This window comes from Microcaecilia unicolor, chromosome 12 (genome assembly GCF_901765095.1).
Source record: "Microcaecilia unicolor chromosome 12, aMicUni1.1, whole genome shotgun sequence".
Classification (NCBI taxonomy): Eukaryota; Metazoa; Chordata; class Amphibia; order Gymnophiona; family Siphonopidae; genus Microcaecilia; species Microcaecilia unicolor.
Genome location: NC_044042.1, coordinates 57961139 through 57987094, shown reverse-complemented (window position 1 = coordinate 57987094; position 25956 = coordinate 57961139). Strand labels below are relative to the sequence as shown.

General features: G+C 48.6%; 1 protein-coding gene across 2 annotated transcripts in view; it reads right to left on the bottom strand.

Annotated features, from left to right (window-relative positions):
* ARHGAP32 (Rho GTPase activating protein 32) overlaps window positions 1-25956 on the bottom strand; it is a 385189-nt gene that overhangs the window by 324318 nt on the left and 34915 nt on the right. For both annotated transcript variants that reach the window (XM_030221202.1, XM_030221203.1), the window contains exon 2: window positions 440-548. In XM_030221202.1, the coding sequence (XP_030077062.1) occupies window positions 440-548 (109 nt within the window). The remainder of the gene's footprint in view (window positions 1-439; window positions 549-25956) is intronic.

Genomic DNA, 25956 nt, shown 5'->3' with positions numbered 1-25956 from the left:
TGGACTGTCCCTATTGCCATCATAACTGTAAGGCTTTCCAGTACCAAGAATAAGAGCCAGCTTGATCTATGCCCACTGCTCATATCCATGTCTCAGCTCCACCATAAACCAGCAAAAGCACAGATATTGCCTGGTCCATGTTTCATTACTCCAGTGACATTACCTTACCACAGTGCAACAGGATGAAATATCTAAATAACCAACAGACACTTGATCTCTGCACCTATGCTTACCCCTGAGCTATTTTACTGAACTCCAACAGTAAAATATTCAAACATTTGCCTTTACTTTCTGGCACAAAGGCCTCAAGACAATCAAACTGCCAACTTTCAATGATCTTTTCACTAACGGAGAGAAAAAGAATGCAGAAGTCAGGTAAATATTAAATGCTGGTTACAAAGCCGCCAAAACCTATATACAAGTCATGCTGTGGGCATACCATGGCACTGATAGTCTCTTCCCAGTCGGGCCTCTCACGAGGATGAATGCTTCTCTGAAGCTCAGGCACAAAATCATCTTCTTCCATGTGCAGTGAAGACTTCATTATTCTATATAGAGAAAAAGAGAAAATTCACATTATCACAGATATATGGAAGCATTTACACCAGTGGTTCCCAAACCTTGGTCTGGTTTTCAGGATATCCACAATGAATATTCATGAGAGAGATCTGCGTGCCATGGAGGCAATGCATGCAAATCTCTCTCATGAATATTTATACAATCTGTGCTCTTATTCTGTAATATTGAAAGTGATATAAATGGCCAGGAGAGTCTTCTCGCCACTTACTCACCTGTGCAGAGCTATCCACTGATATTCAGTGGCACTTACCCATTTAGTGCCACTGAATATCACCACAGACTGCTAAACTGAAAGCAGGCTGGGCGGTTCAGGAGTGGAGTGCTTTTGTACACAGTATGACTCAATCCAACCATGTCACAACTTATATGATCTATAATATATTTTATACAACATAACATGAAACTAAAGAATTCATAAGCCCACACAGTAAAACTATTTCAATGCATCCTTCTTTTCTGAAAATTATTCCTCATCCAGGGGTCCTTTTACTGTGGTAAAGAGTGGCCTGCAGTAGTATGGGCGCGTGCATTTTTTGTTGTTGTTGTTACATTTGTACCCCGCGCTTTCCCACTCATGGCAGGCTCAATGCGGCGGGCAATGGAGGGTTAAGTGACTTGCCCAGAGTCACGAGGAGTTGCCTGTGCCGGGAATCGAACTCTGTTCCTCAGGACCAAGGTCCACCACCCTAACCACTAGGCCACTCCTCCACTTGCATTTGGCGCATGCAAGGCCATTTTATATCGCATCTGGGAAAAAGGGCATTTTTTTATGGGGCCAGGAAATGGGCGTGTTATTAAAACTAGTGTGTGCCTATTTACGGCCCGAGCCCTTACCGCCACCCACTTATCTAGCAGTAAGGGCTCATGCGCTACAAGTGCGGTAACCGTTCACTGCACGACAACTGCCGATTACCGCTGGAAATGTTGCGCACAGTAGAAAATAAAAAATAATTTCTACCACTGGAATGAGCGCGCGCCAAATCCAAAATTACCTCCAGGGGAGGCAGGCTAGCCAGACAGTATTCTCGTTTTGGCGCATGCTGAATGTGCATAGGCCCTACAGCAGCTTAGTAAAATGGCCCCCCAGTGTTTCCCTCCAATATCCAAGTTCACATAGAAATGATCATGAACATTTTATAACACTTCTCAGTCTGCACTAGAAGACGTTCAACAGTCTCACTAACTAGATTTCTTTTTTGGTTAATTGCCAAACAAACCGGATCAGTAGAATACATATGTCAAGGTACAAGTTCACATCTTAAAAATTATACCCAGACTTCCTTATAACAACCTTCAGAGGAGTTTGCAAAAAAATATGAATGATCATTACAACGCAAGATAGCTGTGACTAAACATTGTTCTCTCTCCTATCCCCCACCCCCCATTCCATTTTTCTTACATATGAAACACTAACCCCGAAACAGAGTAAGCAAAGTCTGTGAAATACTTCAGACCCAGAAGTCATTTTTGTTTTTTCTCATTGTCAGAAGTTCCTGGCCACGCAGTATCTCTAGTCTATATAAAGATGTAGACTGAAGCTATGTTAAGAAATCACAATTGCTAACTTGTAACAGCAGATAATCAGACTATTCTATTCTACTGATGTTTTTTATACCGCCTACTTCCAGCGAAGATTTCTAGCGGTTAACAAATCAAGACAACCTCCACAATCAAGAAATGTTCAATTAAAGATAAACAATCAGCAAATTAACAGAAGTTAACAAATCAAATAAAGCGAAGATACTTACCTGTAGCAAGTATTCTCCGAGGACAGCAGGCTGATTGTTCTCACATGTGGGTCGACGTCCGCGTCGGCCCAGGAAATGGCAAATTTTCACCAGCAAAATTTAAAAGTGTTGCCAGTCTTCTGGCATGCGTGCAGTGCGCATGTGCAGATGACTTCCCGCCCGTCGCATGAGCGTGCCTCCTCAGTTTAATCAAAAAGCATAAATACAAATAAACAACAACAACGCTAAAGGGGAGGTGGGTGGTTTTGTAAGAACAATCAGCCTGCTGTCCTCGGAGAATACCTGCCACAGGTAAGTATCTTCACTTTCTCTGAGGACAAGCAGGCTGCTTGTTCTCATATGTGGGGTATCCCTAGCAACCAGGCTCACTCAAAACAATGAACACTGGTCAATTGGGCCTTGCAACGGTGAGGACATAACATAGATTGACCTGAAACCATAAACAACCAACTGAGAGTGCAGCCTGAAACAGAACAATAATGGGTCTGGGGGGGGGGGGGGGGGGGGGGGGGGGGGGTGGGGGGGGGGGGGGGGGGGGGGGGGGGGGGGGGGGGGGGAGTGGATTCTAACCCGAACAGATTCTGCAGCACCGACTGCCAAACCGACTGTCGTGCCGGGTATCCTGCTGAAGGCAATAGTGAGATGTGAATGTGTGGACTGATGACCACGTTGCAGCCTTGCAAATCTCCTCAATGGAGGCTGACTGTAAGTGAGCCACTGACGTAGCCATGGCTCTAACATTGTAAGCCGTGACATGGTCCTACAGAGTCAGCCCAGCACGGGCGTAAGTGAAGGAAATGCAATCTGCTAGCCAATTGGAGATTGTGCGTTTTCAGATGGCGACTCCCCTCCTGTTGGGGTCGAAAGAAACAAACAACTGGGCGGACTGTCTGAAGGGCTTTGTCCGCTCCACGTAAAAGGCCAATGCTCTCTTGCAGTCCAGGGTATGCAAACTGCTTTCGCCAGGGCAGGTAGGAGGACGTGGAAAAAATGTTGGCAAGACAATCGACTGGTTCAGATGGAAATCCGACACCTCCTTCGGCAGAAACTTAGGGTGCGTGCGGAGGACTACTCTGTTGTGATGAAACTTAATATAAGGTGCATGCACTACTAAGGCCTGAAACTCACTGACCCTACGAGCTGAAGTAACAGCCACCAAGAAAATGACCTTCCAGGTCAAGTACTTCAGATGGCCGGAATTCAGTGGCTCAAAAGGAGCTTTCATCAGCTGAGTGAGAACGATGTTGAGATCCCATGACACTGGTGGAGGTTTAACTGGGGGCTTTGACAAAAGCAAACCTCTCATGAAGCGAACTACTAAAGGCTGTCCAGAGATAGGCTTACCCTCTACATGGCGATGATAAGCACTAATCGCACTAAGGTAAACTCTTACTGAGTTGGTCTTAAGACCAGACTCTTAAGTGTAGAAGGTATTCAAGCAGGGTCCGTGTAGGACAAGAAAAAGGATCTAGGGACTTGCTGTCACACCAGACGGCAAACCTCCTCCATTTGAAAGAATAACACTATTTAGTGGAATCTTTCCTGGAAGCCAGCAAGACTTGGGAGACACCCTCTGAAAGACATAGAGGCAATTTCTAAGCTCTCAACATCCAGGCCATGAGAGCCAGAGATTGGAGGTTGGGATGTAGAAGTGACCCCTCGTTCTAAGTGATGAGGGTCGGAAAACAGTCCAATCTCCACAGTTTCTCGGAGGACAACTCCAGAAAAAGAGAGAACCAAATCTGACGGGGCCAAGAGGGTGCAATCAGAATCATGGTTCCGCAGTCTTGCTTGAATTTCAGCAAAGTCTTTCCTACTAGAGGTATGGAAGATATGCATACAGAAGGTCTGTTCCCTAATGTAGGAGAAAGGCATCTAACACTTGTCTGTCGTGGGCCTGAAGCCTGGAACAGAACTGAGGGACCTTGTGATTGATCTGAGTGGCAAAAGGATCCACAGAGGGGGTGCCCCATGCTTGGAAGATCTTGCGGATTACTCCTATGTTCAGTGACCACTAGTGAGGTTGCATTATCCTGCTCAGTCTGTCGGCCAGACTGTTGTTTATGCCTGCCAGATAAGTGGCTTGTAGAAACATGTCATGACGGTGCGCCTAAAGCCACATCTGAACTGCTTTCTGACACAGAGGCCGAGATTCGGTGCCCCCCTGCTTGTTGGTATAATACATAGCAACCTGATTGTCTGTCTGAATTAAAATGATTTGGTTTGACAGCCGATCTCTGAAAGCCTTTAGAGCGTTCCAAATCGCTCGCAGTTCCAGGAGGTTGATCTGAGGATCTTTTTCCTGAAAGGACCAAGCCCCTTGAGTGTGAATCCCATCTACATGAGCTCCCCACCCCAGGAGGGATGCATCCATCATCAGCACTTTTTGTGACTGAGGAATTTGGAATGGATGTCCCAAGGTCAAATTGGATCGAATCATCCACCACTGAAGGGAATTCCGAAAGTCAGTGGGCAGTTGGTTTACATCCTCTAGATTCCCCGCAGCTTGATACCACTGGGAAGCTAGGGTCCATTGAGCTGGTCTCATATGTAGACGTGCCACGGGAGTTACATGAACTGTGGAGGCCATGTGCCCCGTAAGTCTCAACATCTGCCGAGCCGTGATCTGTTGAGACGCTCGAACCATGAACACCAGGGACAGGAGGTTGTCTGCCCTTGCATCAGGAAGATAAGCTCGAGCTGTCTTTGTGTTCAACAGAGCCCCAGTGAAGTCCAACTTCTGTACTGGGGTGAGATGGGACTTGGAGTAATTGATCACGAAACCCAGTAGCTCTAGCACCTGGATAGTCATTCGCATGGACTGTACAGCGCCTGCCTCCGAGGTGCTCTTCACCAGCCAATCATCGAGATAAGGGAACACATGCACTCCCAGTCTGCGTACCAACGCTGCTACTACCGCCAGGCACTTTGTAAATACTCTGGTCGCAGACGCCAGACCAAAAGGCAATACACGGTATTGAAAGTGCTGAGTTCCCAGCCGAAACCGAAGATACTTCCTGTGAGCTGGAAGAATCGAGATATGTGTGTAATCATCCTTTAAGTCCAGAGAGCATAGCCAATCGTTCTCCTGAATCATGGGAAGAAGGGTGCCCAAGGAAACCATCCTGAACTTTTCTCGAACCAGAAATTTGTTCAGGCCCCTTAGGTCTAGGATGGGACGCATCCCCCCTGTCTTTTTCTGCACAAGGAAGTACCTGGAATAGAATCCCAACCCTTCTTCCCCTGGTGGAACGGGTTCAACCGCTTGAGCCTTTAGAAGGGCGGAGAGTTCCTCTGCAAGTACCTGTTTGTGCTGGGAGCTGTAAGAATGAGCTCCTGGTGGTCAATTTGGAGGTTTGGATTACAGATTGAGGGTGTAACCTAACCGGATTATTTGAAGAACCCACCGGTCAGAGGTTATGAGAGGCCACCTTCGGTGAAAAAATAGCAACCACCCCCCGACCAACAAGTTGTCTGGTATGGACACTTTTATTGAGGCTATGCTTAACTAGAGCCAGTCAAAAGCCCGTCCCTTGCTTTTCCAGGGGAGCAGTATGGGCCTTAGATGCACGCCGTTGATGAGAACGAGCGTGCTGGGGCTGAGCCTGGGCAGGCTGCTAAGAAGCAGGAGTGTACCTTCGCCTAGGATAGGAATAGGGAGCACTTTTCTTCCCTTCAAAATACCTCCTAGATGAGGAGGCAGTAGCAGAAGGCGCCCGGTGGGAGAATCCATAGCATCATTATGCTTCTTGATCTGATTAACAAGATCCTCTATTTTTTAACCAAAAAGGTTGTCCCCCCAGCAAGGAACATCCGCCATTCGCTGCTGTACAGAATGATCCAGGTCTAAGACACGCAGCCACGAGAGTCTGCACATCACTATACCCTGAGCAGCGATCCTGGATGCTACATCAAAAGTGTTAAATGTACCCCTGGCCAGGAACTTTAGACACTCCTTCTGCTGCCTGACCACCTGGCAAAAAGGCTCGGCCAGCTCCTTAGGGAGTGCATCAACCAAACTCGACAGTTGCCGTATCAAGTCCCGCAAGTGCACGCTCGTGAAGAGCTGGTATTCTGAATCATGGCGGCGAGCATAGCGAACTGATACGTCTTCCTCCCAAAAGAATCAAGAGTTCTATTCTCTTTGCCTGGGGGCATCGAAGCATAGTCTCTAGAACTCCTGGCTCTCTTAAGGGCGGAGTCCACCACCATGAATTCACCATGGATCTGATACTGGGATTCAGCTTTCTTCGGGACCACAGGGCCAGACAGAGGGGCCGACCAGTTTTGCATAAGGACTTCCTTCAGCACCTTATGCAGAGGAACTGTCACAGCCTCTTTAGGTGGAGAAGAATAATCCAGGACATCTAGCATCTCAGTCCTGGGCTCATCCTCCACCTCCACAGGGAAGGGAACAGCCGTAGCCATTTCCCGGACAAAAGAGGAAAAAGACAGACTCTCCGGTGGAGATAGTCTCCTCTCTGGCAGAGGGAAGGATCAGAGGGAATCCCAAAGGACTCATCAGAAGAAAAGTGCCTGGGATCTTCCTCTGACTCCCACAAACGCTCCTGCTCAGTGTCGGATAAAACCTGTGTTAAGGTACTTCGACACTAAACCTGCCTCGACGCCGAGGAACGATGTCCTCTATGGTGATGTCGCGAGGCCGATGCCAGTTCAACTGCGGTGAAGCTCCCTCCACCGACATCAAAGGAGAGTCGACCTGGGTGGCAGACGACGTCGATGCCGCAGGCGGCACCGCGGTCGGGGACCTCATCGCAGAAGGGCAAGACACTGCTGCAGCAGACGGTACAGAAGGCGCAAGCACCCCCAACATCGAAGCTGACTGTTGTAGCAGTCCCTTCAGAAGTTCTGGAAACAAGGCCCGGATGCGCCAGTCGAGAGCCGCCATCGGAGAAGGCTGCGGGGTCAGTGGAACAGGCGGTGTCAGAATCCGTGGAGGCTTGGGAGCAGACCCGGGCTGCTAGGAGACTGACGCATTGGTACCTCCTGTATCGAGAGGGAGCGATCCTCTTGGCACCGACACTTCTCGGGTGCTGACTCTCGACACCCCGGAGCTCCTGGTACCGTGTGTAGAAGGAGAACGATGATGGTGTTTCTTCGCCTTGGCTCAACACCCATCATCGAGACTCCTCGGTACCGAGGACGTGGAATCCTCACGTCTTCTCGGGGCTGGGTCCGGGGGGCCTGCGTAACAGGAGGCCTCAAGGCAGGTGGAGACCCACTCAACGCCTCACTGCTCCCAGCGCGAGTTGGTCTCTCAGCAGCCATTAACTCTCTTCCCGACATCAATGCTCCTTTCGATGTCGACACCGCCGACCTCGGTACCGATGTCAAAGAACTGGACCGAGCCCCAAAAAGCTTTTCTCGTTGAGCTTCTCGAGACACTTGGGTCCGTTTCTTCATATGAAGACACAGACTACAAGCGGCTGGGCTATGGTCAGGCCCAAGGCACTGGATACACCAGGCATGGGTATCGGTACCTGAGATGGTCCGGTTGCACCGAGTACAATGTTTGAAGCCACTGGATGTCTACGATGACATGGAAGGAAAAGCGGCTTCGGTGAAATCAAACGACGCAATTGTGCCAAAAAAGAGAAGGACACAAAAAGGGAGAAAACCCGACAGCACGGCCTAAAGGCCAGCCACGTTGAAAAGAAAGTAAACTTAAAATAGAGAAAAAATACTAAAAGTAACTACGGGAATATATATATATAATTTTTTTTCTTTTTAAGAAAATGACTAAAATAATAAAAGAAATAGTCATCAGACTGAGGCCCAGATGCACTAAACGTTTTTCATCGTTAAATGAGCCCTTAAGGAAGAATTTCCGATCCTTTCCATGCACTAAAGCCTATTTTTCGACGGTAGTAGCAGCTAACGAAAACGGAATGGAGATGAGCAATTAGTGTGAAAACCCCATTGAAACGACATGCACTAACCTTTTCCGATTGCCTTTACGCAGGAAAAAGGCAGGAAAACTAACGAGAGGTCTGGACCTCTCGTTAGGACAGCTCTGTGCCAGGAAAAAGTGTTAAGTGAAAAAATAAACAAACTTTGAGCCAATCCCAGCGCATTAGCAGAGCTAAAAGCGCTGTGATTGGTCCAAAGGACCTCAGCTGATGCCTGCCTTCGCGATGGCGCGTCTTTCTCCTGCTGCGCCCGCCCCTGTCTGACGTCAGTAACCTACGTAGGTTACTGACGTCAGACAGGGGCGGGCCCAGGAGGAGAAAGACGCTCTATCGAAGCTAGGCGAAGGCAGGCATCAGCTGATTCAGCTTTCTTCTTGCCCGTGCAGCGCCTTCGGACAGAGGAGAGAGGCGCTGCACGGGCCCGGTAAGAGGAAGGGGGGCCCGATGGAGGAGGGGAATGGCGGCGACGACCCCAAAAGGGGGCGGGGCACGGACGGAGGATGTCGGGAGGCGGAGCTTAGGTGAGAGAGTAGTGAGGAAGGGAGGGGGGCAGGGGCTTCTAGAAGTTTGCTTTTTCGGGGTGGGGGGAGCGGCGGAAAGTGGGGAGCAGCGGGGGGGGGGCAAGGCCGTCCGTACAGGACGCTCCTGATGAGCGCCCTTGCCCCCTCCCGATCCTTTTTTTTATTTTTATTTTGATTTGGGAGCCATGTGCTTGCGATTTGACTGTGTTTTGAACGTTTCTGGCATGCGCAGAGCAGCCAGCATAACGCTTGGCTGCTTTGCGCATGCTTTACGAGCCGATTACCGACGGGGATTGGTGCATCGTTCTTTCCAATACCGCACCAAACTTTTTGGGGCTGTGTTTTTGGAGCATGCTTCGTTATTTGAAATTCGGTAAAGGTTTTAACGTTTCTGATTTTTTTACGTTTGCTTGATGCATCTACCCCTCTGTTCCTGGGCCAAGAACGAGGAGAGCAGAAAAAAATCCTGTCACCTCATTGCGGACAAAAAAAGAACTGAGGAGGCACGCTCATGCGTTGGGCGGGAAGTCGTCCGTGCATGTGCAGTGCGCGCTGCATGCACGCCAGAAGACTCTGGCAAAACTTTTTAATTTTGCTGGTGAAAATTTGCCATTTGCTAGGCCGACGCGGACGTCGACCCACATGAGAGAACAACTTTCTAAAAGATAAATATGATGGTAAACGTTTTATTTCCCAAGATAGCATACTCCAAATTGTTGCCCCTTGAATTGAAAATGAGTGTTCATAAACAGACTTTAAATGTATATTTTTAAGAGTAGTATAACCTATTCGTAAAGTGTGAGAAAAAACTGGAACTTCATCCAGAAGAAGGAATTACAAGTAGTTCCACAAGGCCCTCTGAATTCTGGCAATGACGTGATTTAAATATCTTAAATATCGTTGGAGTGGAGGAGTAGCCTAGTGGTTAGTGCAGTGGACTTTGATCCTGGGGAACTGAGTTCAATTCCCACTGCAGCTTCTTGTGACTCTGAGCAAGTCACTTAACCCTCCATTGCCCCTGGTATAAAATAAGTACCTGTGGATTGGACGGGGACAGAACCTGTGGGGTCGGAGACAGGGTCTGTGGGAATGGGACAGAGATGGAGACAGAGCCCGCAGGGACGGGATGGAGACAGAACCTGCGGGGATGGGGTGGGGATGGAGACAGAACCCACGGGGACGAAGACAAACTTTGTCCCCGTGTCATTCTCTATTGACAACCAAATGAAGATTTCTCATAAAAAGATCAGTCTTGCAGCTGTATTCTGCAAAAGCTGCAACCGTTTTTGAAATTTAATTGAAATATTACAATATAATAAATTACAGTAGTCCAACTGTGGAAGAAGAATCACCTGTTCCAGAATTCTGAAATTACACAAATATAATGAGGATCTAATTGCTCGATATTATCTAAGTCTGAAAAAGAACTTTTTACTTAAAGCATTAATTTGTTTATCACAAGTCACTAATAAGTGATGACCTCCAAAAATGTCAAAACAGAACAGTTCTCTTAAAGCTCAGACAAAAACAAAAAAAGTGCTCTGAATATGCACAGAGCTCTTATGCAGCTACTGCTTCACTAGGCCCCTCCATCTACGTACAAAACTTAAGTGGGTAATTCCATGGGAAGATAAGAAGTTTGGACGGCCAATTTATCATGCAGTCTACAGAGAATCCCTGTTCCAGTTAAGCAATTTTGGGTTCTCCACTGACAAGAAGGGTGAAATCAGTCACACTAATGAGAAATCCAGTAGCTGAGAATCCCACTAGGCATTATTGTTTTTGGCTTCTTTAGGGTAACCAGAGTAGATTGTGTGGGAGAGTCGACTGTCAGTTGAATAGGTTTTGCAGAACTGTTTGCCCAAATATACTGTGCCTTTCAGGCATGGTTTTCCAGAGTGTAGTGAGATATAAAGGTGTGAATGGAAGACTGTGTTACACTCCTACAGGTCTCCATAACCAAAAGGAAAAAAAGAGACGGATACGAGGTTGACATGGTTCTCACCTGCCGTGCTTTTACAGAATCCATTAAGTGCTGCTAGCCCGCAGCAGTGTGCTATGCAGTCCATCAGCCAATCTGACGATACTATTTGTTTCTACTCTCTTGGGGAATCAGAGGATTGGAAAAGTTAGTAGCCTGATGACAAGGCTGTGTTCTTTCATGTGTGACCTGATGTGTTTCTTCCCTCTTTGTCCAAGCGGGGCCAGCTACAGTAAGGGTGCGCCACTGCTGGGTGAGCCAAAGTAGGTACGTCCCTGCCCACTATGGCTACGTCACTGCATTACACACACTGTTGTTTTGTGTTTACTTGAAAAAAGACCTAGCTTGGTGCACCAGAACAGAACACAAATAAAAGAGAAAATGTGCAGTAACTGAGCCCAACTAAAATTTCAGTTTTGCTAGTAAACTTGCAACATTGACTATCTGGAGGGTAACAGGAGGGTGGGTGGCTAGATGAACCCAGCAGGAAGACACCTATTTCTAACAATTTACCGGACCTTTTCCAAAGCTGCAGTAAAAAGTGATCTTAGCACATCCTTATGCGGGGGTTTTTTTTTTTTTTTACACACACTAAGGCCATTTGTACCACAGCAGTGAAATAGCCAATTTTCTATTTTCACTATTAATGATCATTAAAATGGACCATTAAAAACAAATATCGCGCGAGCCCTTACGGCCACCCATTTTATAGGCGATAAGGGCTCATGAGTTAATCCTGTGATAATTAATTAGCATATGTAAAGTAGATGCACTAACTACTACTACTACTACTATTTAGCATTTCTATAGCACTACAAGGCATACGCAGCGCTGCACAAACATAGAAGAAAGACAGTCCCTGCTCAAAGAGCTTACAATCTAATAGACAAAAAATAAATAAAGTAAGCAAATCAAATCAATTAATGTGAACGGGAAGGAAGAGAGGAGGGTAGGTGGAGGCGAGTGGTTACAAGTGGTTACGAGTCAAAAGCAATGTTAAAGAGGTGGGCTTTCAGTCTAGATTTAAAGGTGGCCAAGGATGGGGCAAGACGTAGGGGCTAACTGATTAGCACAGATATACCCACTCTCCACCCCCACCCCCCAGACATGCCCTCTCAACAAAAAAAAAAAAAAAAATTTTAAGTGCACATTTGGGACTTACCGCAGGATACTTGAGCTTGCCTCGCAGTAACCCCTTTTAAGCTGTGGTAACAAGAGGTAGCACTTACGGCTGCTTTGTAAAAGGATCCCTTAATGAAGGCACAAATATGCCTAGCACAAATCCTGCAGGAACTGTGCTTAGATTAAAGACACAATTCAATGCAACACAATACAATAATAGGACAAAGTCCGCTGTACACCTTTCAGTTCATTGCAGATATTAAGAAAACTAGTCATCGCTAGAATTAAAGTAATATAATCATAAGCTTTATCATCATCCAAAATAAAAATGTTTTACGGAAAGGCATATAATTTTTGCCAAATTTTAAACAAAATAGAAGAGAATGACAAACTTTTGCTATTTTAAATGGACAGGTTTGTTCAAACATATTTATGTATCTCACTCCTTTACAATGAGGAAAATGGAATTTATACAAACTATGGGAAGATCTACCATGACTACCCAACGATGATGGTAGCACTTGAAGAATATAAATTGGTGATTGTGCAACAGAGGGCTAGATTATATATATGGCACCAAAAAAAAGTGCTATTCTATGAGCCGCGTTTAAACTTAAGTTTGGTTTATAGAATAGCACCTCAGCCACTGCAGCAACTGAAACGTGGTGCAAATGTATGCGCCTAAATTAAGCACATATCACCATTATTCTACAGCATGCGTTAATTTGAGGAATACCTCCATTACGCCCATGACCCTCCCATTTCCACGCCCCCTTTTTCAGATCACATGTAAATTTTAGGTGTTGTCCCTGTGCCTAAATTTACACACAAATGATAATTAAATCTAATTAGTGCTAATAATTGTTTGTTAAAAAGCATCCACTGCATGCAAATCTCTCTCATAAATATTCGTTGTGGATATCCTGAAAACCTGACTGACTGGAGTGCCTCCATGACCAGGTTTGGAAACCACAGGTATATGCCATTAATTCATGTGAAATTCAAACTCAGAAGTCATGAAAATTCATGGAAAAATGAACAGTGCCCACTATCGCTAGATCAATGGGTTGCGTTAAGGGCTCGGGCTGTAAACAGGCGCACGCTGGTTAGAGTTGTACCACAGGCCCTTCTTCCGGCCCATTGTAAAAAAAAAAAAAAAAGCTTTTTTTCCCAGATGCGGTAAAAACTGACCTGGCGCTTGCCAAAAACAAGCGCCCACATCATCACAGGCCACGTTTTGCCGCAGCTATATGACTAGCCCCGTCTGTGGCCGTTTTCAAGTCCAAACTCAAAACCCACCTCTTCACCACTGCTTTTGACTCCTAACTCACTTGCCCTGTCCTTTTTCCTCACCTCTTTATTCCCTTACCCTTAATTGTTCTGTCCGTTTACCTGTCTTATCTAGATTGTAAGCTCTTTGAGCAGGGACTGTCTTTTGTGTATGGTGTACAGCGCTGCGTATGCCTTGTAGCGCTATAGAAATGATAAGTAGTAGTAGTAGTAAAGGTAAAATAAAGCACTTATCTGATCAAAAATCAGTGCCAGAGCAAGTCCTTGAGATTTAATAGGCTGTTGAGAAAGACCCTTGGTTTCTTCAGCTCAACAAAGCTCCCCCCTGCTGCTTGCATAGCCCGGCACTGCAGGAGCTCAGGAGGTGGCTACTACGCACTGATATGTTTTCAGCTTCAGAAATCTTTACTGATATGAAAAGCGCTGGCAACGGGCAACAGCAACATGGTGGTGACTCAGATTGCACGGGAGAAAGCAATGCCAACCAATTCTGTATCATGCCAGGAAAATCATGAGAAAAGGGTCCCTCATTGTGTGGTCACCAGAAGTCAGTTCAACTCAAGGGCATATCTGCATCTTGATGTTTGCAAGCATCGACTTGATTCTTAGAACCCTGTATGTCAGTGTCTCATGAATATTCACTAGAGATAGATAGCTTGAAAATCCAATTGGTTAATTTGGTAACAGTCCTGGCTAAATATATACCCAAAAAGGGAACCAGACACAATTACAAGGGCCAAAAGCAAAGAGACTGCAGAAACGACTGCCTTTTCTCAGGAAGTCAAGTGAAATAAAGTTGCCACTCACAACCTTTGGCCATGCATTTCATACTACCGCTTTGCTATTTATTTCGCTTTTAATTCAGAGGAAGAAAAATTTTAAACATGTTTGTAATATCACTTATCCATTCCTAAATAAATAGCAAAGTGGTTGCATATTAGGAAATGAGAATTCAGGAAAAGCACATTCAATGAACCAAAAATTATACATAAGTAGATACCTTTTTATTGAACTGATAATATTCAGTACTAGTTCACCAGATAGGAGACGCTTCTATCCAAGTCCCCACAGAATATTCAGCAGCACATATCCGGAAAATCTCGTCTGACTGCTACAGAAGTATCAGATTACTGCCACAATTGTCCAGTGGCGGAATCAGGAGCAGGGAGTTACCTGGGCACTGCTGATATTCAGTCGCAGTACTATCCAGTTAACTTAGGACAGCAAGTATGGATGATACTAACGTAACTCCCGCAGCTGCACCAGACCCAGATAATCAGTGGCAGTACGCGGATAGGGGCCTGCCCTGAATATGTAAATTAAGTCAGCATCAGCTAGTGTTTAAAAAAAACACTAAAAGCCACTGTCCCCCTATTTCTTGGCTAGCTTTCAGAAGCTGCACTCCCTTCATTGGGTCAAAACAAAACAAGCAGGTCAGCAAAAGGTGAAAGTACCTGTATCTGCAAGTGAATCCAATTATCAGCCTCCTCCTTCTTCTTTCTCTGTCATACTCTGATTGTAATATGTTTTTGCACGAGCAACAGATCAGCCACCCCTATTCCCTCTAAAATCATCACAGTAACAATTTGTGATTCACTTGTATGTCCAGGCAACCTTCACCTTTTGTTTTTCTCTGATCATTTTATTACAGCCTAGTGAAGGGAATTTAGATCTCAAAGGTAACAAAGCAGTCAGACTATCAAGTCTTCATCTTAAGTACCTTTTCTTCATTGATTTTTATTTCCATTCAGAATGAAATGTCAAACTGGAAGAGCTCATTGTTGGCATCAATAACACCCCACTGTCATTTGTTTTGATATGATTTCTGCCTCTAATCCAGGGGTTCTCAACCCAGTCCAGTCCTGGGGACAAATCTGGCTAGTTGAGTTTTCAGAATAGTCACAATGAATATGCATGAGATAGATACTTACAATAGAGATAGTGCATGTGTTACAAGAAATGATTTTTCTTGGGGGAAAGAGCGCAGATCTATTTCATGCATATTCATTGTGGGCATCCTGAAAACCTGATTGGTTAGCAGTTGTCCAAAGGACTGGGCGCGAATCCCTGCTCTAATTTAATCAAGCCCCGCTAATTTCAATTCTCTACCTTATTTTCTGAGTTGGACTTCTATAAGGGCACTTTATTTTGATCTTCCCGACTGTACTCTGTCCATTACAATTTCTTCCAAACTCTTCCACCTTCCATGCCATGTTCATTACTGCTCTCCTGAGAGCTTTGCATTGGCTTTGTTAGATATTCTGCACGTTTAATAGCTGGTTCATGCATTCATGGCCTTGCTCCAAACTACCTCTATTGTTCTATACTATACACCATCTTGCTTTCTTCATTATCAGTTACTCTCCTTTTTATCTCTTGCACCAGATAATGAACTACTAATGTTCAAGATCTCTCTTTACTGGCACTTCCTCTATGGAACAAAACTCCCTCTTCCAAGATGCCACCCTCCTTTCTCTCTCTTTGCAAATAAAGAACTCACATATTCCAACTTGCTTTCCCTTACAATTTCAGGTGCAAATGAGCAAAAGCCCCACGCTGTTCCAAACAGCACTCTAACAACAGCGCTGAAACAGCGCAGGGCTTTACCGCCCCTATGATCAGCGATAATAGCATGCAAATTTAAGCACGGGTAAAAGCGTGGGAGGATTGTGCCTGAGTGCAATCTTCCTGCACTTGTTTGACTGGTCTGGGCTGTCAAAAGCCCAGACTTGTCAAACACAGGGGCTGGAGGTCCGTGGGACCCCCAGACCCCACTGCAATGCAAGGCCCTGGTTGCCCAGAGCCCCACCAAACCCCCACCCCAAGCCAGTGACATAGGGGCTGGATATCTGGTGGATCTTCATCCCCCCTAACCCCCAATGAAAAAAGCCCTGGTGGCCCAGTGGGCCACAAACAGAAGCCCCCCAATCTGGTGGTCTAGCAGCCCCCTTCCCTGCCCCCATGTACCTGAGTGGCAGAAGAGCAAACAGTACACTCCTTCCTCTTCTAGCGCTACCTTGAAAATGGCGGCACCCAGCCCTGCCCATTGCATCCTGGGATGCGCTGGGCGGGGCTTCACCACCATATAAGGGGAAACTCCCTTATACGGTGGTAAACTTATGTTGGGGGGTGGGGTCGGAGAGATTGGAGATCCACTGGACCTGCAGCCCCCATGTAGCTGGCCTTGGGTGAGGGATTGGGGTTTTGGGAGGGGGGGCTCGAGTGCTCCTGAGGGGGGTTCCATGGGGGGATGGGGGGCCTGCTAGCATGCAAATGCATGCTGGGCAGTGCTCAACATTCCTCCCCAACTTTCTGCAAACCCTAACGCCAGCTCCAAACTGGTGTAGGGTTTGCCGCGGGCAGCACGCCAATGTTTGGCACGCTGACCGCTGATCACTGGGGAGGAATAATAAAATATCTGTTTAGCATGCATTTGCATGCTACTTGCGGTCAGAGCCCGTGCGTGCATTGTTTAACGCGCTCAGGGGCTCTGATCATGGGGCGGTAGCAAACATGGGCACTAGTACAGCGCTAATAACCTCTAGCACCCGCATTTGCGTCTGATCATCAGCCTGCCATTTTTTTATATGCTGATACACTATTCAACTTGTTATGTGTTTTTATTCTTAAATATGAAGCACCCTGATATGGTGCAATACAAAATCAATGAGCCCAAAGTTCAAAGTGATTTAAGCAGGCAGGCAGGATTAGGGGGTGGGAAAGCAGAGATAGCGAATGCTACATACCTGTAGAAGGTATTCTCCGAGGACAGCAGGCTGATTGTTCTCACTGATGGGTTGACGTCCTCGGCAGCCCCCTCCATCGGAAAGTTTACTAGCAAAGGCCTTTGCTAGTCCTCGCGCGCCCATGCGCACCGCGCATGCGCGGCCGTCTTCCCGCCCGAAACCGGCTCGAGCCGGCCAGTCCAGTATGTAGCAAGACAATACACTTCAAGGGAAGACTCAACTCCAAAGGGGAGGCGGGCGGGTTTGTGAGAACAATCAGCCTGCTGTCCTCGGAGAATACCTTCTACAGGTATGTAGCATTCGCTTTCTCCGAGGACAAGCAGGCTGCTTGTTCTCACTGATGGGGTATCCCTAGCCCCCAGGCTCACTCAAAACAACAACCATGGTCAATTGGGCCTCGCAACGGCGAGGACATAACTAAGATTGACCTAAAAAATTTACCAACTAACTGAGAGTGCAGCCTGGAACAGAACAAACAGGGCCCTCGGGGGGTGGAGTTGGATCCTAAAGCCCAAACAGAACTGAAGAACTGACTGCCCGAACCGACTGTCGCGTCGGGTATCCTGCTGCAGGCAGTAATGAGATGTGAATGTGTGGACAGATGACCACGTCGCAGCTTTGCAAATTTCTTCAATGGAGGCTGACTTCAAGTGGGCAACCGACGCAGCCATGGCTCTAACATTATGAGCCGTGACATGACCCTCAAGAGCCAGCCCCGCCTGGGCGTAAGTGAAGGAAATGCAATCTGCTAGCCAATTGGATATGGTGCGTTTCCCTACAGCCACTCCCCTCCTATTGGGATCAAAAGAAACAAACAATTGGGCGGACTGTCTGTGGGGCTGTGTCCGCTCCAGATAGAAGGCCAATGCTCTCTTGCAGTCCAATGTGTGCAGCTGACGTTCAGCAGGGCAGGAATGAGGACGGGGAAAGAATGTTGGCAAGACAATTGACTGGTTCAGATGGAACTCCGACACGACCTTAGGCAAGAACTTAGGGTGAGTGCGGAGGACTACTCTGTTATGATGAAATTTGGTGTAAGGGGCCTGGGCTACCAGGGCCTGAAGCTCACTGACTCTACGAGCTGAAGTAACTGCCACCAAGAAAATGACCTTCCAGGTCAAGTACTTCAGATGGCAGGAGTTCAGTGGCTCAAAAGGAGGTCTCATCAGCTGGGTGAGAACGACATTGAGATCCCATGACACTGTAGGAGGCTTGACAGGGGGCTTTGACAAAAGCAAACCTCTCATGAAGCGAACAACTAAAGGCTGTCCCGAGATCGGCTTACCTTCCACATGGTAATGGTATGCACTGATTGCGCTAAGGTGAACTCTTACAGAGTTGGTCTTGAGACCAGACTCAGACAAGTGCAGAAGGTATTCAAGCAGGGTCTGTGTAGGACAAGAGCGAGGAGCTAGGGCCTTGCTGTCACACTTGACGGCAAACCTCCTCCATAGAAAGAAGTAACTCCTCTTAGTGGAATCTTTCCTGGAAGCAAGCAAGACGCGGAAGACACCCTCTGACAGACCCAAAGAGGCAAAGTCTACGCTCTCAACATCCAGGCCGTGAGAGCCAGGGACCGGAGGCCGGGATGCAGAAGAGCCCCTTCGTTCTGCGTGATGAGGGTCGGAAAACACTCCAATCTCCACGGTTCTTCGGAGGATAACTCCAGAAGAAGAGGGAACCAGATCTGACGCGGCCAAAAAGGAGCAATCAGAATCATGGTGCCTCGGTCTTGCTTGAGTTTCAACAAAGTCTTCCCCACCAGAGGAATGGGAGGATAAGCATACAGCAGGCCTTCCCCCCAATCCAGGAGGAAGGCATCCGATGCCAGTCTGCCGTTGGCCTGAAGCCTGGAACAGAACTGAGGGACTTTGTGGTTCACTCGAGATGCGAAGAGATCCACCAAGGGGGTGCCCCACGCTTGGAAGATCTGGCGCACCACTCGGGAGTTGAGCGACCACTCGTGAGGTTGCATAATCCTGCTCAACCTGTCGGCCAGACTGTTGTTTACGCCTGCCAGATATGTGGCTTGGAGCACCATGCCTTGACGGCGAGCCCAGAGCCACATGCTGACGGCTTCCTGACACAGGGGGCGAGATCCGGTGCCCCCCTGCTTGTTGACATAGTACATGGCAACCTGGTTGTCTGTCTGAATTTGGATAATTTGGTGGGACAGCCGATCTCTGAAAGCCTTCAGAGCGTTCCAGATCGCTCGCAACTCCAGGAGATTGATCTGTAGACCGCGTTCCTGGAGGGACCAGCTTCCTTGGGTGTGAAGCCCATCGACATGAGCTCCCCATCCCAGGAGAGACGCATCCGTTGTCAGCACTTTTTGTGGCTGAGGAATTTGGAAAGGACGTCCCAGAGTTAAATTGGACCAGATTGTCCACCAATACAGGGATTCGAGAAAACTCGTGGACAGGTGGATCACGTCTTCTAGACCCCCAGCAGCCTGAAACCACTGGGAGGCTAGGGTCCATTGAGCAGATCTCATGTGAAGACGGGCCATGGGAGTCACGTGGACTGTGGAGGCCATGTGGCCCAGCAATCTCAACATCTGCCGAGCTGTGATCTGCTGGGACGCTCGCACCCGCGAGACGAGGGACAACAAGTTGTTGGCCCTCGCCTCTGGGAGATAGGCGCGAGCCGTCCGAGAGTCCAGCAGAGCTCCTATGAATTCGAGCTTCTGCACTGGGAGAAGATGGAACTTTGGATAATTTATCACAAACCCCAGTAGCTCCAGGAGGCGAATAGTCATCTGCATGGACTGCAGGGCTCCTGCCTCGGATGTGTTCTTCACCAGCCAGTCGTCGAGATATGGGAACACATGCACCCCCAGCCTGCGAAGTGCCGCTGCTACCACAGCTAGGCACTTTGTGAACACCCTGGGCGCAGAGGCGAGCCCAAAGGGTAGCACACAGTACTGGAAGTGGCGTGTGCCCAACTGAAATCGCAGATACTGCCTGTGAGCTGACAGTATCGGGATGTGTGTGTAGGCATCCTTCAAGTCCAGAGAGCATAGCCAGTCGTTTTGCTGAATCATGGGGAGAAGGGTGCCCAGGGAAAGCATCCTGAACTTTTCTTTTACGAGATACTTGTTCAGGGCCCTTAGGTCTAGGATGGGACGCATCCCCCCTGTTTTCTTTTCCACAAGGAAGTACCTGGAATAGAATCCCAGCCCTTCTTGCCCGGATGGCACGGGCTCGACCGCATTGGCGCTGAGAAGGGCGGAGAGTTCCTCTGCAAGTACCTGCTTGTGTTGGAAGCTGTAAGACTGAGCTCCCGGTGGGCAATTTGGAGGTTTGGAGGCCAAATTGAGGGTGTATCCTTGCCGGACTATTTGCAGAACCCACTGATCGGAGGTTATGAGAGGCCACCTTTGGTGAAAAGCTTTCAACCTCCCTCCGACTGGCAGGTCGCCCGACACTGACACTTGGATGTCGGCTATGCTCTGCTGGAGCCAGTCAAAAGCTCGCCCCCTGCTTTTGCTGGGGAGCCGTGGGGCCTTGCTGAGGCGCACGCTGCTGACGAGAGCGAGCACGCTGGGGCCTAGCCTGGGCCGCAGGCTGTCGGGAAGGAGGATTGTACCTACGCTTACCAGAAGCATAGGGACCAGTCTTCCTTCCCCCGAAAAATCTTCTACCTGTAGAGGTAGATGCTGAAGGCTGCCGGCGGGAGAACTTGTCGAATGCGGTGTCCCGCTGGTGGAGAGACTCTACCACCTGCTCGACTTTTTCCCCAAAAATGTTGTCCGCACGGCAAGGCGAGTCCGCAATCCGCTGCTGGATTCTATTCTCCAGGTCGGCGGCACGCAGCCATGAGAGCCTGCGCATCACCACACCTTGAGCAGCGGCCCTGGACGCAACATCAAAAGTGTCATAAACTCCTCTGGCCAGGAATTTTCTGCACGCCTTCAGCTGCCTGACCACCTCCTGAAGAGCATCAACCAAGCCCGCCAACTGCCGCACATTGTTCCGCATGTGTATGCTCGTGTAGAGCTGGTAAGACTGGATCTTGGCCACGAGCATAGAAGAATGGTAGGCCTTCCTCCCAAAGGAGTCTAAGGTTCTGGGGTCTTTGCCCGGGGGCGCCGAAGCATGCTCCCTAGAACTCTTAGCCTTCTTTAGGGCCAAATCCACAACTCCAGAGTCATGAGGCAACTGAGTGCGCATCAGCTCTGGGTCCCCATGGATCCGGTACTGGGACTCGATCTTCTTGGGAATGTGGGGATTACTTAATGGCTTGGTCCAGTTCGCAAGCAATGTCTTTTCAGGACATGATGCAAGGGAACAGTGGACGCTTCCTTAGGTGGAGAAGGATAGTCCAGGAGCTCAAACATTTCAGCCCTGGGCTCGTCCTCCACAACCACCGGGAAGGGGATGGCCGTAGACATCTCCCGGACAAAGGAAGCGAAAGACAGACTCTCAGGAGGAGAAAGCTGCCTTTCAGGAGAGGGAGTGGGATCAGAAGGAAGACCCTCAGACTCCTCGTCAGAGAAATATCTGGGGTCTTCTTCGTCCTCCCACGAGGCCTCACCCTCGGTGTCAGACACAAGTTCACGGACCTGTGTCTGCAACCTCGCCCGGCTCGACTCCGTGGAGCCACGTCCACGATGGGGGCGTCGAGAGGTAGACTCCCTCGCCCGCATCGGCGAAGCTCCCTCCGCCAACGTCGTCGGGGAGCCTTCCTGGGAGGTGGCCGCGGTCGGCGCCGCACGCGGTACCGACGTCGGGGACCTCAACCTGGGCGATGGACCAGCCGGCGCCACGCTCGACGGTACCGGAGGCGCAAGCACCGCCGGTACCGGAGGGGTAGGGCGCAACAGCTCTCCCAGAATCTCTGGGAGAACGGTCCGGAGGCTCTCGTTCAGAGTGGCTGCAGAAAAAGGCTGAGAGGTCGATGCAGGCGTCGACGTCAGAACCTGTTCCGGGCGAGGAGGCTGTTCCGGGCTGTCCAGAGTGGAGCGCATCGACACCTCCTGAACAGAGGGTGAGCGGTCCTCTCGGTGCCGATGCCTGCTGGGTGCCGACTCCCTCGGCGACCCAGAGCTCTCGGTGCCGACACGGGGAGGAGACCGGTGTCGATGCTTCTTCGACTTCTTCCGAAGCATGTCACCGGAGCTCCCCGGCACCGACGAGGAGGACGTAGAATCCATCCGTCGCTTCCTCGGGGCCGAGACCGAAGAGGGTCGATCCCGGGGGGGCTGTACCGCAGGAGCCCTCAGGGTAGGAGGAGACCCACCCGAAGGCTCACCGCCACCAGCAGGGGAATGGACAGCCCTCACCTGCACTCCTGACGATGCACCTCCGTCCGACGACATCAGCAGACGAAGTCTCGGTACCACCGACGTCGATGCAGTCGCCCGATGCCTCGGCGCCGATGCAGAGGTCCGATGCCTCGATGCAGTCGATGGAGCGGCAGCCAAGGAAGATGGTCCGGACGCTGACGACGTCGATGCACTCGATGCCTCCGGTGCCGATGCCGACGAAGAGCCCGAGAACAAAACGTTCCACTGGGCTAATCTCGCTACCTGAGTCCGCCTTTGTAACAGGGAACACAGACTGCAGTTCTGGGGGCGGTGCTGGGCCCCTAGACACTGAAGACACGCAGAGTGCCTATCAGTGAGCGAGATTACCCGGGCGCACTGGGTGCACTTCTTGAAGCCGCTGGAAGGCTTCGATGTCATGGGCGGAAAAATCACGCCAGCGAAATCAAAAGCCGAAATGGCGAAAATTGAAGCACCAAAATTTAAAGGGAGAAAAATCTCGACCGAGGCCAAACTAGGCCTACCCCGACAACGAAAGAAAACTTACGGGGCAAAAGCTGTGAAAAATTACGGGAAGGGCAGAAAACCCGAAAGGGTCTTCCGGAACACTTCCGGAGCGCTTCCCGAACTTTTTGAAGAAAAACAGTGAAAAAAACACGTCGAAAAGGACGCGCGAGGTCGACTCTCTGGGGCACGAACGGCGTAACACGACCGTACCGAGCGCAGACGAAAGAAGACTGGCCGGCTCGAGCCGGTTTCGGGCGGGAAGACGGCCGCGCATGCGCGGTGCGCATGGGCGCGCGAGGACTAGCAAAGGCCTTTGCTAGTAAACTTTCCGATGGAGGGGGCTGCCGAGGACGTCAACCCATCAGTGAGAACAAGCAGCCTGCTTGTCCTCGGAGAAACCCTTATTTTATATCCTTCAGCTCAAGTCCATAATAAGAGGGGATTCCAACACTCAATAAAGGAAGAACTAAAATAAGAAAAAAAAAAAAAAAAAATAGGAAAGAAAGCTATATCCAAAGAAAGCAGAATTTTATCAATCTCCATACTATGGAGGCACATCCCTATGAAAAGTTGTCTGAGAAATTCTCTTGATAGCCAAAAAGGTAGTTAGATGGAAGGAATCCAAGAACACATTTTACAGAACAAAAAATCAATATACATTTGAAGGGAATTTTAAATAAAAAGATGCACTCAACTGAAGAACCCCAGGGCAGAGAACAGAAACTGTTTCCTCTGCTTCCGGGTCTCCCTTGATATATCCTGAAACACAGTGACTTTATTAACATGTAGGCTTTACTTATTTCTGTTATTCTATAACAATGCACGTTTTAGGAATGCCCCCCTTATGCCCATGATCCTCCCACTGAATTCTTTGCTTCTGTCTTTACTGAAGAAGATGTAAGAGATCTGCCTGTACTGGAAATGGTTTTCAAGGATGATGACGCAGAGAAATTGAAAGAAATCTCAATGAACCTTTAAGATGTACTGAGCCAAATTAACAAATTAAAAGAGTAGTAAATCACCTGGACCAGATGGCATACATTCAAGGGTACTCAAAGAACTCAAGCATGAAATTGCTGATCTGCTGTTAGTAATGTAGTGAAGGTCCGCCAAGACGGAGGAACACCAAGATCCCACAATATAGTAACAGGGAAAAGAAGGGAGTAGGAAATAGACCAGTCTGACCAGGAACAAATGAGAAGACTTCAGATGCTGGTAAAACGTTTATTAGTGAAGACTCGACACAGCGCCATGTTTCAGCAGTGTGCCTGCTTCTGGAGTATTGAGAAAGACCTTTGGAGAAAAATTTGAAGATTCAGCATAAAATGAGCTGTCCCTGGAGATTAGGGGGATAGTATCATCCTATATAATAAAGCTCACCTCCAACGTTCTGAGGCTGCCTGGTGGCTTCCGGTGGTGGTGTCCTTCATGGAGTAGATCGTGACGTCAGGGAGAGGGGAGGAGCCACGAGTGTCCACTGTGGAGGTGGAGTAGGGAAACGTCAGGGAGAGGGGAGGAGGCGCGAGTGTCCAATGTGGAGGTGGAGGGGTAGGGAAACGTCAGGGAGAGGGGAGGAGCCACGAGAGCATGTTTCCCTACTCCTCCCCTGCCAACCGCCCTCAAAAAACCGCCGCCGACCTCCCTCTCCTCTCCCGAACCGCTGCTGCCCAGCTGGCAAAAAAAAACGCCGCCCCTTGGAGCCTGAGTTGTTTTGTTGCACAGTGGGGAAAGTGAAACAAATGCGCAACAGCAATGTGGGTAAGCAAAATCGGCCCTCAAAAAACCGCCGCCGCGCTGCCGCCCTCCCTCTCCTCCAAGTTCCAGCCCCGCCCTTGGACCCGCACTGGACTACATAGGCTTACTTCCACCCCTCTCTACTAAGAGAGGGGAGGAAGGACGGTGAATGACAACGTGGATGCAGCACCTCACAGGTTTCCTTTGAATTGAGTGTATGGCAATGACAGCTGCACGGTGCAGGGGAAACAGAGATTACCCTAATTGCCTTCCTTGCTTACAGTGGACTACATAGGCTTACTTCCACTCCTCGGAGTGGACCGAGGAAGGGAGGGAGGGGGGGATAACCTTGCTAGCGCCCGTTTCATTTCAGCCAGAAACAGGCCTTTTTTACTAGTTTTGTTATAATTTTATACACATTCTCTTTCAATAACACACATAAAATTTTACTGTACTTTAACAAACAGGACCCTTAGGATGCAATTCTGTAATTGAGTGCCTCCCTATAGGTAGCCAGAGTACAGGTTGTAGGAGCTTATTCTATAAGAGAACCTGGCTGCCTATGTCCAATATAGAATACTAACATGGAGACACAGAGTTGGACCAAGTGCAGGTGTCTAATTGCGATAGGGACACATGTTACTTAACAGTATTCTGTAAGTCAGAGGTGTAAGTGGGAACCCCGAAAATGTCCCTCCCATGCTCCACCCTTGTTTACATTCCCCCTCATAAATATGTACCATGTAAAATAGTTGCATATTTGCTGAATAGTGCTTAGGTGGCTTACTAGCATATAAGCATTAACCCTCGATTCTATAAATGGAGTGCAAATTTCTGCATGCAAAATTGTGAGCTATTCTGAGATTCAAGCAGAACTAAATTGGTTAATGAGCCAGTCAGTACAAATAACTGGGTGCTAACCATCAATCATTGGTGTTAATTGGCAACAATTTGGATCTGTGCATACATGTTGCTATGTTACTCTGTAAAGATCCATGTGCTAATCTTATAGAGTGCAACTGAAAAGGGGGTACGACCATGGGAAATGCACAGGCAGATCAGTATTACTGAATACTGGGGATCTGCTAAAACGTTTTACCCGAACCCACCCACCACTTAGCTCACGCCTTGCCGTACAGTGACTTTTCCCACAATGCTGCTCTCCGGGTAGTAGGATCTGATGCAATTCTACAGCTCGTGTCGTGGGGCTTCGTTCAGTCAGTGCTGTGCTGTTCGGCGGGTTAGGAGGGGATAGAAAGTGGCTGTTGCCTGAACGAGGTAGTTTTACTCCAACTGCGACCGTCGCTGCTCTTACCTCGTCCCCAGACTTCCCAGCTAATAGCGAACGAGCTTGAAGTGAGCCCATAAGGAGTCTAGGCAGCCCCTGAAGCAGCCCTTGCTGGGCGAAACACGGCCTGTGTCGGGCTAACCTGTTATATGTATCTATTTTTTATATATTTTTAAATTGTTTCAATAAATTACGTTCTTAACGATCTGCTTTGTACTTTTTCCATACTGGGGATCTGTGCCTA